The 17,674-nt window shown below is 36.0% G+C and overlaps 1 protein-coding gene across 1 annotated transcript; it reads right to left on the bottom strand.

The window, feature by feature from the left end:
- Positions 1–2,860: 2,860 nt before the first annotated feature.
- On the bottom strand, positions 2,861–13,178 carry LOC141910053 (uncharacterized). The gene is made up of 4 exons (XM_074800755.1): positions 13,068–13,178; positions 5,142–5,256; positions 4,604–4,727; positions 2,861–3,473 (listed from the first exon to the last, which is right to left on the bottom strand). Exons 1-4 carry the CDS (start codon positions 13,166–13,168, stop codon positions 3,202–3,204), a joined length of 612 nt encoding a protein of 203 aa, XP_074656856.1. The 5' UTR covers positions 13,169–13,178; the 3' UTR covers positions 2,861–3,201.
- Between the last annotated feature and the right edge of the window lie 4,496 nt (positions 13,179–17,674).

The following is a 17,674-nucleotide window of genomic DNA, read 5'->3' as shown; positions in this document are numbered from 1 at the left end:
TTCCGTTTGGACCTCGGAGTCTCAAAAATGGGCAGGTCGTTGTATTCATCAGATGATCTCGCAATGTTGTTGATGAGGAGATCTTTGCCCTGTTTACTGAGATGAATTCCTGACATATCGGATGGGATGTAGAGTGAATCTTGAATTAGTCCATTGGGCATGAAAGATTGGTCATGGTTTATGAAGCATATGTTTTGCATGTCACAAAGCCTTTTCATGTACGAATTAACTGATCTAGCAGTGTCATTGAAATCTTTTGTTTTACTGACGTTACTTCTGCCATTAGCTCTCATTAGGCAATATCCCAGATAGATGGATAGTAGCGTTTGGCTAATGCTCACAGGCTTTTGCAATTGTTGTCGACAAGTTCATTTTTATTGTGTCAGGGTCATGTTTGTTTTTGGAGACGTCGTTGGTTCCCAGGTGGAGAATAACATTTTTCGGTGGATCTGGGGACATATATTCAGAAGCTGCGCGCTCAAGGAGATTGTCGATGTCCTCGCTAGTTTCCCTGGGGCGACAGATGACCTGGAAAGTCGGAGGGACCGCTATTTCTCGTAGGTTAGAATCACCTATTAGGACGTTCGAGACCGGCTTTTCGATCGTGTTAGCCGGTACCGGTTCACTGGTCAGCTCTGGTGCGCTATCCGGTGAATTGTCGACAGGTTTATTCGGTTGTAGCGTGTTAGATTGAGGACAATCTCTTTGCATGTGATCGAGCGCGCCACATTTAAAACTTTTTCTGCCTCGGTGGTCTCTGATTACACCTGAACGACGGGTGATCACTACTCTTGCAGAATGTACAACTTTTGGCTTGATCATCGTAGAAAATTCTGACATTATAACGATTGGTAGAACACTATATTCGTGTTGACGCGATGAGGAGAGAATCCCACAATGATAATAAAAAGTCCGAAAATGAAACTTCGAGATAGTAGTTTATTTCAACGTTTCGACTATATCCTAATAGTCATCTTCAGGAATAATGAGATACTACAGAAATTATGAGATATATATACAATCCAGAGACAAAGAGACTAATTCAAGTAATCAGAGATGATACAAATTAAAGGAAAATTAACGTAGAAACAGTTACACGCCAAAATAGATTAAAGGGAAGCAAACTAAGGGGTGATTATAAACAACAATAGTGAGTATAAATATAAATGAAACTTAAAGTCAGTAGTAAAAAGAAAGACAAACTAGGGGGCACTTAAATTAAAACAAAGGTGAATACAAGTTAAGTCAGAGACGAAATTGATGAGAGAACAAATAACAAATAATCAAAGGGGAAATCAAGTGTTGAGTTTAACCAGTTTACAGAGGAATTTTGATATAAGTTTATTATGAGGTGAAAAACCATTGTTAAGGTTTACAACGTTGTTCGAATTTTCAATAATTAATGCAGATCCTATATATACTTTGTCGCAAACTTTACAAGGTATTTTATAAATTCCACAGTTTAGAAATAACAACCTTAGAACTCCTACGTTGGCTACCGATAAACAGCCTATCATTGTACCGTATGTACCTTTCCTCGAGAATTCTAAAGTTTCTCTTCGGTCACTAAATAAACAACTTAAATTTAAATACAATAATAAACTTAGTAACATATTGATTAATAACAAACCGAAAACCGAATCCCTAAACTGTGGAATTTATAAAATACCTTGTAAAGTTTGCGACAAAGTATATATAGGAGAAACAGGTCGGAATCTTAATCAACGCATAAAAGAGCATAAATTAGATGTAAAAAACTTTAAACCTGAAAGCGGAGTTGCTAGTCATGTTTTTCAGACTTCACACAATTTTGATTTTGCTAATGCTGAATTAATTTACCCTTGCAGCGATAAAACTAGAAGACATATTTTGGAATCTGCATTAATTATTGAAAATTCGAACAACGTTGTAAACCTTAACAATGGTTTTTCACCCCATAATAAACTTATATCAAAATTCCTCTGTAAACTGGTTAAACTCAACACTTGATTTCCCCTTTGATTATTTGTTATTTGTTCTCTCATCAATTTCGTCTCTGACTTAACTTGTATTCACCTTTGTTTTAATTTAAGTGCCCCCTAGTTTGTCTTTCTTTTTACTACTGACTTTAAGTTTCATTTATATTTATACTCACTATTGTTGTTTATAATCACCCCTTAGTTTGCTTCCCTTTAATCTATTTTAGCGTGTAACTGTTTCTACGTTAATTTTCCTTTAGTTTGTATCATCTCTGATTACTTGAATTAGTCTCTTTGTCTCTGGATTGTATATATATCTCATAATTTCTGTAGTATCTCATTATTCCTGAAGATGACTATTAGGATATAGTCGAAACGTTGAAATAAACTACTATCTCGAAGTTTCATTTTCGGACTTTTTACTATCATTGTGGGATTCTCTCCTCATTCTGACATTATAATCACCGATTTTAGTATAATCAGGGATCGTTCCAGTTATTTTACTTAACTGGAGATAACGAGTTCCAGTAAAAATTTCGGTGTCCTTGACGACTCCGCGTTTAATTGAATATTATTATATAATAGGACAACATCAGTATTCATGGAGATGTCTTAAAAGATAAAGTTGGAACGTTGAATAAACTTCTAGCTCAAGGAAACACTCTAATTCTAGTGTAGGATTAAAAATTATCTATACAACACGTACTCGGAGTGTTTAATCGATATTTGTAATAAGGACAACATCAGCATTCCTGAAGATGACTGTAACGAAGTATATATTCTGCCTGTCTGGCAGTTTAGTTATCCTCCGTATGTAGACACCAAAACACCCTAAACCAAAAGGCGGACAAAAGATATTAAGACAATCACCTACTGTTCTTTATTTTCACAAGAAAGGCAGCATCCTCTAGTTACAATACACAAGATGACCGAGGGACAAGTCCCGTCACTACGTCGAATGAACTACTAGTTCAAGAAAACATTTCAGACTCTTTTTTCTTATTGTGGGATTTTATATCGATTATCATTACAACATGGATTCAGAGTGTTTCACATCAATAATTAGCAATTGAAAGCAACAGTATTCAATTGGTTAAAATATCAAGACTTTAATCGATTCTCAAAAATCCTGATTTAGTACTCTGATCGGAAATTAAGATTAAAATCCAACATGATTGCTCTTGGTTGCCTCAGTTCATTATATATATATGTAATCTTTTTCTAGATTTATTGTAGAATTTTTCTATTTTATAACATTGCTTAGATTCTGCGTACCCCTTGTATAGATGGCGCCACCCGATGATGATGTACCGTTTGAGGACTGTTGCATCAGGACGCATTGCTGTTTTGTGTCCTTATTCAATGACACTGCGAACTGAAAACTAATGCAATGACTTAGTGATCGGCAGACCATAGCGCACTCTATACGCGACCGTGCGAAAATACTGCTGATCGGTTTCTCTCGTGCCACTGCTGGGTCAGCGTCATCGGTCAGTTTGCGGAAATGATCGCCATCTGAAAGCAATTTTTCGCATATAAATAGTACATTCACTGTATACAATGGGGTTCAATAGTAACATAGTATAGCGGACCCGACTCTCGATCGAGACAGACTTCGACCCTTTTACCCTGGAGTCGACTGCCTCGGATAATCTAAATTACACATTCTTACTGCTCCAACAATGCAGTTTTCACATTTGTTTGGTCTCCGGCGCTCAAAGATTGTGACGTACATCAATTTAACGCGAGAAACAAACATACCAGCAAATGCCAAGTGGCCTTGGGTTAAATCTACAGAAATATCGTATGGTTTGTGCGGGGTGGATCAGAGAACATACTCAGAGGACCATTTACATGTGTTAATATAACAACTATGAATAAGAATCTATTAAGACGTAGATATCAAGACACTAAGTTATTGATTATTACACCAGTTTTGGCCATTGATTGTTATCAATCTGAGTATGACACCTGACAAAGCCTGTCTGCCAAACTCAAGAGTCTCGTCAACAAATACCTACTCGTCCCGAAGAAAGTTTTTTAGAATCATAACCAAATCAAACTATACAGCCCACTCTGACCCTCTACGCAATAAGTTAAAAATTCCGGAATTCTTATAAACTTGCTTAGATATAATATGAAATATCTTTCTGGAAATATCCGGAAATATTAAAAATGGTGGATGTCGCACCCAAATAAAACATTCTCAAAATAAGCGACATCCTCATATAAAAACCACTCTATCCGCAATTACAAAATTCTATGTTTTTGTCGGTTTGTGCTGGTAATTAGTTGGTGCTTCGAGTATTTTGTAACGCAAGCATCAACGCAGGTTGTCAAATAATAGCAACACTGGCCGTGAACTCCAGCGTCCGTACATTGTTGCTATTGTTTAACGCTGATAACTGAAGCTCGATATTATATTTATTATTATATAAGCGAATTAATATATAAATTATATTTATTATTATATAAGCGAATTAATATATTTCATGAAAGACCCAAAATAATAGCAGCCAGTTGGACTCGAATCCGCTTTTGACTCAGCGCACTGATAGTGAATGCAAATGCATCACGCCTGATCCCGCTGAGCTACTTAGGCTGCAGGTGCTGGACTGAGTAAAGACTTCTGCTCAAGTACTTACAGGCAGGGAAATAAGTTCCTTGTCGGTCTATCAGGTCGACATAACCGCCGTTTCGGTCAGTTTCGTCGATCGAAAAAGTCCAGTGTAAGCGAAAACCATTTGAACCAGGCCCCGTTATTGTTATCTGTGATGAAAAAACAAAAACATGTTTATAGAAGCAACATCCTCACCGGCAGGGATTCGAACCTTTCCACGGTACGAAACCTTGCCACGTGAGAACGAGTGGGCAGCTATATGCGCAGCTTAAATGATATCATTATTAGCCAATCAGATATCCCGTTTTATTTTAGCCAGGGTTTTCTCATATAGGCCTATAGTTATTCCGTTGAATTTACCTCAGCGATTATACTACGGGCAATACGATTGGTGCCGTGAGTTTTCGTGTGGCAAAGCTGCGCATGTACCTGCGCACCCGGTCTAGTGTGGCAGGGGTTCGTGCCGTGGCTGAGCGTAGCGATGCCATCAGGTTCGAATCCCTGCCGAGGGAGGATGCAGAAGCAAATGTACGAGTCATATTGTCATGCTTTGAATTAATTACCTTCGTGACGCGCAGTTTCGCTTTCTGTGCTTCGAGGTGTTTCATGTCGAGGAGGCGTAAACGTACTGCCCGTATCGAGTCTAGTTTCAGCGGGCAATTCAACCGCGAATTTAACCTAGATTTAAAAAACATATAGGATGAAGCCGTGTTAACCTGGTATCAATAGACGCGAAGACAGGTAGTCCTACGTAAGTTCGCATATATAGTTTTTGCTACATATAGGGTATTAGTAGCTAGATCAGGTAAATGAATAACGGGTAGTACTATGTAGGTTAACTGATTTAATTAGAAATCACCAGCATTACAAGTGCATTTATTGGTGTGTACCTTCAACTTCAAATGAAATCTGTGAAATCTGTACCTACATAGTTATAGCTGATGAGAATAAGTTTAAAACCAACCACGTACAGAATTTCAAAGAATGAAAACGCTTTTTATTTATCAAGAATTAAAACCAAAATACACGACGCCTTGAACTTTTATAATAGATCATCGTCATGTTTGACAGCGTCAACGGGTTTTTAACTTATCATCTGTTCTCCAAGTCTGAGTGTAGCTATTCTACCATACCTGAAAAATGAAATTGGTCAAGGCCTTTTTTAAATGTGATATGTGTATAAATGATAAGTGTGTTACTAATTCTGATTTTAGTAAACCGTGGTCGATTTTGTTCAAGGTCCTGATGAACCAACTGGAAAATAATATGTTCCCGTTACCCTTAGGGCTTCCAGTGCCTGCCCAGTAATCCAGCACATTTTCAGATATAGATCTAAAAATAGTTTTCATCATTAGCGGAACGTCGATTCAGCAATTAATTTCTCAGGAAAGAGCCGATCAGCCTTCCAGAAAGGGAATGCGTGAGTGTCGCAAAAAATTATCTCATTGCTAATTAAAATTGAAAAATAACTAGTACGTTGTTTTCTGAATACTAAAAGATTCTTAATTTTATTTGTGTTCTTTCTACGTACTTGCAGAAATCCGATGTATTTGCAGTACTGGGAACAATAAAGTATTGAATAAAGTAACAATTAAGTATATTTGATGAGTATCAATAAAGTATATTTGAACTTGAATTTGAGCCCACTAGGTGGTAGTATTGGAAGACACCATCCGAGATCGCCGGGAACGTGCTGCCATGGATAGCAGCTAGGATGCAGCGGAGGGTTTTATACGTGTTGAGTATATCGATCGGACGGTGATTTTTGCGAAGGGTCGATGCTATGCGCTAGACTTTGTGAATAGTTTTGCTCTTTTTGGCAACAATCCTGATGTAAATAGCAAAAATGACGAGTTAAATAATGAAATAAGCGAGTCTGTTGTAAATAATGGAAGAATAGAGTTTGATGTATATAATGAAAGGTGCAGTTTTGATGTAAATAACGAAAGAAGAGAGTTTGATGTAAATAATGAAATGAGCAGTTTTGATGTATATGATGGAGTAAATAAAAATGTTGTCCCTGTTGTAAATGTAAAAAAAACTAATTTGGATACTGATAACCTTAATTTTAATGAAGACAATGAAGTAGGCGTAGGTGATGAACAGTCGATTAAAGATATTAAATTTGTAAGTCTCAATATTTGCGGTATTAATAGTAAACTCGGTGTCCCTGAATTTGATGATTTTATTAGTAGCTATGATTTTGTATGTTTAACTGAAACCCACCTCGACGATGTCGATGGAAATCTAACCAATGATTTACCCGGTTCGTATGTGTCACATTTTAATAACAGGAAAATAATTTCGAAAAGGAGTTCAGGTGGAATCGGTATAATTTATAAGAGTTGTTTAGATAGTAAGATTGAACCATTATCAACTGATTGCCCTTTTGTATCCTGGTACTGCTTAGATAAAAGTTTGTTTAACTTCGACAAAAATGTACTCTTAGGTGTAGTTTATATTCCCCCTGAAACAAGTAAATATTATTCGAATAGAGCAATTAATGAAATAGAGTTAGAATTACTACAGCTAAAGATTGAAAATGATTTTAATGTACTAATTACGGGTGACTTTAATGCTCACACTTCGTGTATACCAGATTTTATAGAGCCTGATAATCAGATAATAGACGATAATTTACACCCCACTGTTGATTCACAGCTTTTATTTAGCTTAGACATTCCGACTGTAAGAAATAATCAGGACAAAAGAACGAATAACACAGGCTATCAGTTAATTGATTTCTGTAAGAAATCATTCATTAATTATACTCAATGGCAGATGTGGCGGGGACCAGTCTGGTGATTATACTTTTAAGGGAACTAGTGTTATTGATTACTTTGTATGCGATATTGACCTGTTTGAATATGTTTGCGACTTTCAGATAATGCCTTTTGAACCGCTATTGTCTGATGGACATAACTCTCTTAGGCTTTGTTTAAGCAGAAATTCTAGGGACACTATTATTGCTGATAATGCTAACAATGAGCAGGTAAATGGAAAGCCATCAATTAGATGGGACAATAGTAGATCAGATCAGTTTTTCGCGACAGTAGAATCAAGATTATATGACATTGGCCTCAATGATTCACTTATGGATGGATTGCAGGACCCAGGTAGTCAGTCTCTAAACAAAGTAAACGAACTCACTGATAGATTTGTATCTTCCCTGGTGTTAAGTGCCGAAGAATGTAACTTGGTGCTCAATAGGAAAAATAGAAGACGTAGAAGCCCGGTTCATAACAAGTGGTTCAATCGTAGCTGTAGGGATGCGCGTAAAGATTATAATTATAATAAAAACAGATATAGAGGCTGCCCCACCCCTTCTAACTTTGATGCTTTCAAGAACTCGTCAAAGAAATATAAAAAAATCATCCGGGAAAGTAAGAGAAAACAGAAGGAAACTTTTATTAAAGAACTACGAGATTGTGAAGTCAATAACCCGAAAAAGTATTGGGCTATGCTTAATTCTGCAACTTATGCAAAAACTAAGGACGCTAATATTGATATTGATATTTTTCTTGAACACTTTATGCAATTAAATGACTTAAATGGTGTAAACGAAGGGAACGATAATATTGAACAACAGAATGATGATCCTCCTGTATATGACAACCATATTTTAAACTGCGACATAACAGCTGATGAAGTAATGAAAGCTATCTCATTGCTTAAGAACAATAAGGCACCTGGTATAGATGGAATCATTAATGAGTTATTAAAATTTAGTCGGTATCCGTGCTTAGTTAATATATTACGAAACCTGTTTAATTTAGTTCTTAAGACTGGACATGTTCCGGAGACGTGGTCTATAGGGATAATTAAACCTGTTTTTAAAAAGAAAGGCGATCCCACTAATCCTGATAATTATAGAGGTATAACACTAGTTAGCTGTCTTGGTAAATTATTCACAAGTATCCTTAACCAAAGGCTGTCAACTTTTCTCGATTCAAACAATATAATTAGTGAAGCACAGGCCGGATTTAGACCAAAATATTCTACTACTGACCATATTTACGCGTTGAAAACAATCGTCGAATTGTACTTATGCCAAGGAAGAAGACTTTTTTGCGCCTTTGTAGATTTTTAGAAGGCTTTCGACTCGGTTTGCCGGGTTACATTATGGAGAAAATTGATAGAGAGTAGCATTACGGGGAATTTTTTGAACGTAGTTAAAAATATCTATAATTCGGTGAAATCATGTGTTCAATTTAACGGAAACACATCACAGTATTTTGCTGCTGATAGAGGTTTAAGACAAGGTGAAAATTTATCACCTATCCTATTTTCCTTATTCTTAAACGATATTGAAGACTTTTTTGCTACGCGCGGTAAACCAACTTTGTCGTATATTGAAAAGCTTAATGTGAATTGTGACCCAGAACTAGGGACTTTACTTAACTTATTCATTATCCTTTATGCGGATGACACAGTCATTCTTGCTGAAGATGAGGAATCTCTCCAGTCACATTTGGATACATTATTTGAATATTGCGCCGACAACGGCCTCACGGTGAATGTTGATAAAACTAAAATATTAGTCTTCGCTCGAAGTAAAAGTAGGATTAAGCGTATTTCAAAATTCATGTTCGGTAATCAGGAGTTAGAGTTAGTTGAGGATTATGTGTATCTCGGAGTGAAATTCAATTGGAACGGTAGTTTCGCTAAAGCAAAAAAATTTCTCTATGATAAAGCTATGAAAGCTATGTATTCTATTATTCAAAAGGGCAGACGTTTGAAACTTCCAGTAGATGTAATGTTTAAACTAGATGGTTCGATCGACTTAATATGCTCCAGCGCCATTGCGCTGTCGCAAAAACCGCTATCTTGTAAAATAAATACTGAATTGAATTGAAGACTGGTTCCCTGTCTCCAAAGAGCCAGGGGGCGGTAGTCTATGGTGGCAATAAACTTTGGAATCGGATGATCGAAGTGGATTGTCATTGAAGGAAATGCAACTTATTCTTGCTTATGGTCTTAATTATTTTAAAAAGAAAAATCGTGGCTCCTATCTATTTTTGTGTTCACTTCTCTTCACCTGAAGTCACTCGAGTTAGTCACGTATTTTCTTTGAGTTGTTAATGTTTCTATGCAAAATCATTTCAATACGATAAGTAATCTAGCAATTATCAACATGATGATAGATTCCGTTAAGACACTACAATATTCAAATAACAACTATCCAAAAGCTTGCACTAACTTGGTCCACGTCAGTAATAGGGGTAATAGGCTTTCATACCAAAGGTCGAAGGGTCGAGCTCGTAAAAAATGAAAATAACAATAATTTACAGTTGAATTAGTCGCGCACTCTCCTAATTCAACTGTAAATTATCATTATTTTCATTTTTTTACTCGCTCGCCCCTTCAACCTTTGATATGAAAGCCCATTACCCCTATTACTCTTAAAATATTCATATATATATATAGAAACATAATTTACATGAATAACATATAAATTGATAGATTATTCAATATAAAAGTGTTAGTAAAGTGTGAGTAAAAAAGTAACGAGTAATTAACGAGCTCTTTTAAATAGATATATAGATATATTATAATGGTATTAAATACGTATTAATGGTATTAAATACATATTATGCTTTATTTCTGAAAATGAAGTAACAGAAGTAATTTATGTTTTAATTCATTCAAGTATGATATTTTAAATTCTTTACATTTGACTAGGATAATACAAGAGTGATATTAGTTAGTTGGCTTATTCAATAAGAGAAACAATGAAATAATACAAGAGTGATACTAACAGTTAAAGTTATTGAATTTCTTGTTAAGTCTATTTGAATTCTAGTCAATTCTTGTTAACCAATAGCGTGAATAGAAATCAAAAAGATTTAAATAAAAAAACAATAAGTTAAAATATCATACTTGAATGAATTAAAACATAAATTACTTCTGTTACTTCATTTTCAGAAATAAAGCATTATATGTATTTAATACCATTAATACGTATTTAATACCATTAATACGTATTTGATACCATTTGATATTTTTCACATGAAAACGAAGACGCGCAGTTTTAATCAAATCTTTAATAGGAATGAAATTTTTAATTGTAAAATATTTTTCTTAATTAAGTAATTTTGTTATTAAAATTGATATTTTCATCAACTCGTTAATTACTCGTTACTTTTAAACATTAAATAAGAATTTAACGCATATAAATATAAATATTCACTGTTTTAAATTTGAATTATTTCACTCGTTAATTACTCGTTACTTTTACACTGAAAATAAGAATTTAACGCATATAAATATAAATATTCAATGATTTATATATGAATTATTTCACTCACACTTTACTCACACCTTTTATGTTTAAAGATCTAACTCATACAAATATAAATATTGAAATATGTTTAAAATATATCTATATATCTATTTAAAAGAGCTCGTTAATTACTCGTTACTTTTTTACTCACACTTTACTAACACTTCTATATTGAATAATCTATCAATTTATATGTTATTCATGTAAATTATGTTTATATATATATATATGAATATTTTAAGAGTAATAGGGGTAATGGGCTTTCATATCAAAGGTTGAAGGGGCGAGCAAGTAAAAAAATGAAAATAATAATAATTTACAGTTGAATTAGGAGTGTGCGCGACTAATTCAACTGTAAATTATTGTTATTTTCATTTTTTACGAGCTCGACCCTTCGACCTTTGGTATGAAAGCCTATTACCCCTATTACTCACGTCTACAGTAAAACCATTCCGATTCCCAGTCCATTTCATGTATGATGTACGACAACACCGATCACTTAGCTGTTTAAAAAGTAATCAGTTCAAAGTTCGATTAATTCTACTACAGAAATCCAAAACCACCAAGCAAGCTTTCAGTACAACCATGTCAGCCAGCCCATTTTTAGAATTCCTTTCTTGTTTTCATAATGGGTTTGACACTTGTTAACTCTCGTAATGAAAATAATAACCAGAGGACCAAAATTCCCGTGCTCTGTCAAGTTTTTATAATATCAATGAAAACATATTACATCGTCCATTCTACTACTCTTTTAATTACGCGGATCTGTTCACCTAGTGCCCTGGGCACTTAAATGAGACTGGAGCAGAGAGTGGTAGGCGGGAACAATGTCAGATCGATTTATTTTACCTTAAACTTTAAGGTCAAGTGCCCTCTAAATAGAATATGTAAAACCTATTTTTAAATGTCGTATGTGTATAAATGATAAAAAACCAGCTGTTGAAAAACCAGCACAGATGCCTATTCAAATCACATGCAATTAAAAAAATCAGTGCTTCTTTGTTTGATGTCCCTGTTTTTATCGCGCACGTGGTTAGAATTATTTTTTACATTGAACGTCTTCAACAGCTGATACAACTGCACCCGCGTCTGTCAATCATCTTAATTGATTCATATACTAATATGCTCACAATGAAAAAAAATATGCGGTGAATCAATCCGGAATTTTTCAGTACAATGTCAGACACAAGGTACCTTTCTTTAAAGGTTTACTTGTTGTATCTCAATAACAATCAGTTATATAATACTTTATTCAATGAAGCGGCGCGCCGGCAGCGAACGCTCAAGCAAGGCCAGTCGCGTAGGCCAATGATAACACGAAACAGACCACGGTTTTGCCGGTTCAGAGCGTCTATCCACATAAATTAGAGGGACTGTAATGGACCATTTGTTGACACTAACCTTTAATAAACTTCGTATGGACACAATCAAGATAATTCCACCCTATAATTCCACTATTCAACGATCGAAGCGCAGCTTAAACACGGCGCCGCCATTCAATACGCTAGTCACGATGTATCTCTACGCACATCAAAATCACACTTGAATTACAAGTGTTTACTTATGAGAAACGATCGAAATCTAGCAATTTGATTGGGGAAATAGCAGCACTATAGTTGAAAAAAAGTTGATAAACCACCTCCCACTGTCTAATCATTTAAAAGTTTTGCCTTCACATGGAGCTATTTCCGCCTTATCACAGGTGCACTCTGCCGCCGTGATTCGCCCATTCAACGATACAAACTTTCCCACGGTCTTACTATCGACATTTCTTATAATTTATGGAAATATTTTAAAAAGCGAAATTCCACACTCTGCATTGATAAGATTAAAGTATTTATTCGTTTGACAAATCGTCCTCTGAACTCCCACCAACAAGTTATAAGTGGCGACACGAAAATGACGTCATCGACTCACTATCATCTTACAACCTTCATGGCTACGTCATGAAGGTAAAAATGGGGTGCTTTTGTTCGCGGTAAACATACACGACACGATGCCGACACGCTCGTAATAGCTCTCTCGTTCCTCGAAAGATGACAATTGATATTGATAATCAAATATTTATCTATACAGCGCAGAACTCTGAGAGAAATCTAAACTTGGTCCAGTTCTACAGCTCAGGTAAAAAGTTTGTCTGGAGTGAAATCGGAACACATAAATGTAGAACTGAATCATGTACTGTGTAACTGGTTCCAGAACTTACTGTTTTTTAACTAATTTTCCAGTTCTGTAGATAGATTTTTCTGTGCATGAACGCTTGTTTCCGATCGCCTTTAGCATGAGATTCACGGCACTGGACGGCATAGACGGTCCCAGCACCTCAGATATATCCAATACAACGATGTATCCAATGCTATTGGGATCTAAGATAATAAAATGCCATCGTTAACGCAATGTAATCGCCTACAGTAAAACGAGGCTCAACGAGGTGTCACTGTGCGGTAGGGCATCAGTCACTGTAGCAATCGAGGATTCCGGTTGTGGCAGGCAAAAATCTACAAGGTTTCGTTATTAAACAGTTACTTGGTCTTCCAGGTAAAATGTCTACTGCGTATATTTTACTTAAAATCGAATGAAATTTCCTCTTTAGGTTTAATCAATTATTCCTCAGTAGGGAGTTCAAATGATAAAAAGAGGCCGATGGGCCATCAGGGGCGGATCTAGGCCCAAATTCAAGGGGTAGCACTCATTCAAGAGGGCACCTGTCCGGATTTGTATTACAACGACGAGGCGAGCACCGAAGGTACGAAGCCACCAAGGGGTTTAGAATCGGTTTAAAATTTGAAACCCAGGTATCAGAGCACCTGAGGCATCAAAATAGCAAAAATACCCTTGTCTGAATTTTAGGCAATAACAAACCACTTTTAGTATTTATTGCAATTTGAATGTGCCCCTTTTAGAATGTGATAGTTATTTAGTCATATTTTTGAGCCGACTATTTTTTTTAGCCCTTTTCTGAATTTTTGATGAACGTGCCCTTTGGCAATACAATGTGCCTTTAGGATTTTTTTGGCAATTTGAACGTGCCGATAGTCATTGTGTCGTGCCCTGTCAGAGCACCTCAGTACGGTAATATGTTTGAATGCGCCCTCATTTTGGAGATTAATTCTGCCCATAACAGGATTTTTCAAACGATTTTTGGAGCCCTATTCTGAATTTTTGGCAAATGAACGTGCCCTTTTTCGCAATATAATGTGCCCTTCTTGACAATATAACATGCCCTTTTTGGCAATATAACGTGCCTCTTGGCAATTGATTCAATATAACGTGCCCTTTTTGGCAATAATTCAAATTCTAATTCATTTCATAGGTCCGGACGTCGGATTTTGCGGGCGCTGTAGCGGGCCGGACTGTATTTTCATGAGAATCTTTTTGAAAAAGGCACTTGACAAATTCAAGGGGTCACACGTGCCGCAGGTGCGACCCCCTGTATCCGCCCCTGGCAATGAAGCTTCGGTTATGATGTTATGCATTGATTTATGTTTAACCGTAACATCACAGTTGATTGAAACAATTTTTTGCATTGCAAAACAATATCATTTTATGCGAACAGGACCGGAGTGACATTAACGTGACGTACGGTAACCGATCTTTTCAGCACGTGTTTGTCTGACCTTGTAGAAGGGCACACAGTAAGGCTTAATTATTTCGACCTAGATAGCAAACGAAACAGCAAACAAAGAAAACATTCCTAATTTTTTCAGGACTAATAACCTGCTAGAACCTCTGTCTTATTACTCCTTTGGGTGTACGTTTGTTGCTCTGTCAAATCATTCCAGTACCCCAAAGTTCACATCTCTGGACGCCTTTTTACACAGAACAGCCACAGTAAACACTCATTGGAGGTGAAAAATACGGTAGTTGAATAACTACTTCGCTTCAGTTATTTCGCTGCGGCGAAAAACAGATATCACGATCAGTCATCACCTCAACCTTTCAAGAAAAACCATTTAGGGGTGAACATTTGAGCCCACTCTCCCCACCTATATGTTTTAACGTTTTTTTTTCAGATTTTTATATCAGGTTTGCATGGCTCCTATCGAACTCTTACCTTGTAGGTCATAAGGTGTAAAATTTCTACACTTGGATGTATTCGTAACAGCATTCATAATACGGGTTTTCCAGTTTTTGATGTCGAGCGCGTCTCTAATGACGATCGGGTAGGCATCGTCGGCGATCCAATAATTTACTACCGTTTGCAAACTTGCCGACACGCCTTTGAATGAACCGGCAACATAAGCCTGCGTATAGAAAGCAATCATCATGATGAAACATGTTTAGCAACAGTATTTTCCTATAACTATTACTGTTACTGTATATCTCCATTATGACGTAGATGATCAGCACTTCAAGATCTGTCAGCAAAACACAAACTGGTACGACTGCAGTTTAGGTGTCCTAGAGGAGTATGTTTATTAGTTTAAATCATGTAAATGGAGAATGTTTATTTTGTAACATGTAAATAAAGTTTAATTGAATTGTATTAGTTTTTTATAAGTAGTGCCACCAAATCGTTGCACTGAGTTATAGTAGACTTTGACTTAGTGAAATCGACTGTGATAGCGTGGTACCTTGTACATGTACTGTGTGTTATAGTAGACTTTGATTTTAGTGCAGACAGCGTGTCAGCGTGGTACCTTACTATGCCTTAAAGTATAGACTTTGATTTTAGTGTAGACAGCGTGGACATCGTCAACGTGGTACCTTACTATGCCTTATAGTATAGACTTTGATTCTAGTGTAGACAGCGTGGACTTCGTAAGCGTGGTACCTTACTATGCCTTATAGTAGACTTTGATCTTAGTGTAGACAGCGTGGACATCGTCAACGTGGTACCTTAGCTATGCCTAATAGTAGACTTTGATCTTAGTGTAGACAGCGTGGACATCGTCAACGTGGTACCTTACAATACCTTAGTAGACTTTGATTTTAGCGTGGACATCGTCAGCGTGTACCTTACTGAGTAATAGCTTACTTAAAGTCGACTTCGATTTTAGTGAATGAGTGATATTTTTGGTGTTATGTATACTGATGATATTTACAGTGTAGAGATCGTGGACAGCGTGATATAATTAAGCATTGTACTAAACATTTTAAATTAACTTGACATTGACCGGTGGTCCGTTGTATCAAGATAAAATGCTCACCCTAACCCTAATCCTTGATCAAACCAACTATCTAAACGTGACTAAATCCTTAAATATAAAATATTAGCCGTAGGTTTTATGCTAGTTAAGAGAAATGCACAATTTGTGAGTTTCATTATTCCAAAAAGTAGGTCTTATGTTCATTATGCCTAAATCTAAACCTAACCCTAACCCTTATCCTTCACCTAACACGATATGTGGACCTTACTAAAACCTTAAACATATTCGACGCATGCTAGTAGATTACGCAATTTGGGAAGATTCCACCGTCGCATTGCTAAACCTAACCCTTACCCTAATCCATGATCTAACTTGTGAATAAAGCGTATCAATATAGGATACGATGCTCTTTCCTCCTTCGAATATGAATTATATTGCCCGTTCGATTATGGGGGTGTTATGCGTATATATTATGTTTAGATTTGAAAGTGTGATCAATAAAGTGAAATTGAATTGAAAATATGAAGTTTGTTCAATATAAACAAATTGAATTGAATTGCAAATTTTGAGTTTGTTCAATGAAATTTTATTCAATTGAATTGAAAATTGGTAATTTGTATTAATTTCGGAACCACTAGCACCACGTAGTGGAAGGGTGACCCAAACTGTAGTTAAACCCACAATATTATACTCGCTGTAATCACAGTGGTAACAACAAAGATAACAAAGCAAACAACGCATTGTTGTATAGTGCCAGCTCAGTGAGTTTGTTGCCAGTAACCGAATAACCATAGAAGCGATAACACTAAAAACCTCATTTTCTAATGAGTAAAGACAGTTTATTGACACGAACGTTCTCAGGATCATATCCCCTCATCAGGTGAAATACAAGTGTCAAATGGATTAAACTACAGGTTTATATACAACATAAGTTCCAACATTACAAGTGCTAAATTCTAAGCTAATTACAAACCAAGTATTAAATTACAAGCTAATTATTTGAATACATTTAGGATAATGGATGAGCCGTTTTGGAATAATTGTTGATTTAAAGAGGGTTGTTGCGCTTTAATTATACAGTCGAGATCAGATGAACCTTTGTCTAGAATTTTGAATTTGTTGTCACTGAATTCCTGATCACAAGTGTGACAAATTGCGAGATGTTGTCTAATCGCAGAAGTCTTTGTTCTGTGTTCTTTAATCCTGATGGCCAAATGTCGTTTAATTTTCCCAATATAGGAAGTGTTTATATCACATAAACAATTAAATTTATATATGACTTAAGCCTTCAGCGATTTAGGGGTAGCACATTTCAAAGAGAAATGATTCTTAATTTTGGTCGTAGTGAATGCGCATGTCAAGTTGATTTCAAAATTCCTTTTAAATAGATATTTTAATTTTCGGCCAAATAGGATTGACGGGTGAATGAAATGAATAGATCAATTCCATCTTCGTCAACAGGTTTCGGTTTAGGTTCGGAGTTCTGTTTTGATTTCAAAAATCTATTGATACATTGATCGATGACATGAATGGGAAACGCATTAGATTTAAACAGATTTTTCAAGAAATTGATTTCTTCTGAAAAGATGGTCCAGTCACTGCAAATATTGTAGGCACGAAAAATCATGGTCCTATTTTCCCGTTGTACGGGCACATGGCGTTGAAACTCTAAAGTAGGCCTGTGTTGGAAGCTTTCCTGTACACTCGAGATATAAAGACACTA

Source organism: Tubulanus polymorphus, chromosome 8, assembly GCF_964204645.1.
Source record: "Tubulanus polymorphus chromosome 8, tnTubPoly1.2, whole genome shotgun sequence".
NCBI lineage: Eukaryota > Metazoa > Nemertea > Palaeonemertea > Tubulaniformes > Tubulanidae > Tubulanus > Tubulanus polymorphus.
This window is presented reverse-complemented; position numbering and strand designations above follow the sequence as displayed.

What these genes read in the sequence shown, in the direction of transcription:
- LOC141910053 (XM_074800755.1), bottom strand. Translation starts at nt 13,168, where the DNA reads ATGCCGTCCAGTGCCGTGAATCTCATGCTAAAGGCGATCGGAAACAAG. An exon ending in CGAAACTGCGCGTCACGAAG is followed by an intron (nt 4,728 to 5,141) that starts GTAATTAATTCA and finishes TTTTCATCACAG; the next exon opens with ATAACAATAACGGGGCCTGG. An exon ending in AGGAACTTATTTCCCTGCCT is followed by an intron (nt 3,474 to 4,603) that starts GTAAGTACTTGA and finishes AATTGCTTTCAG; the next exon opens with ATGGCGATCATTTCCGCAAA.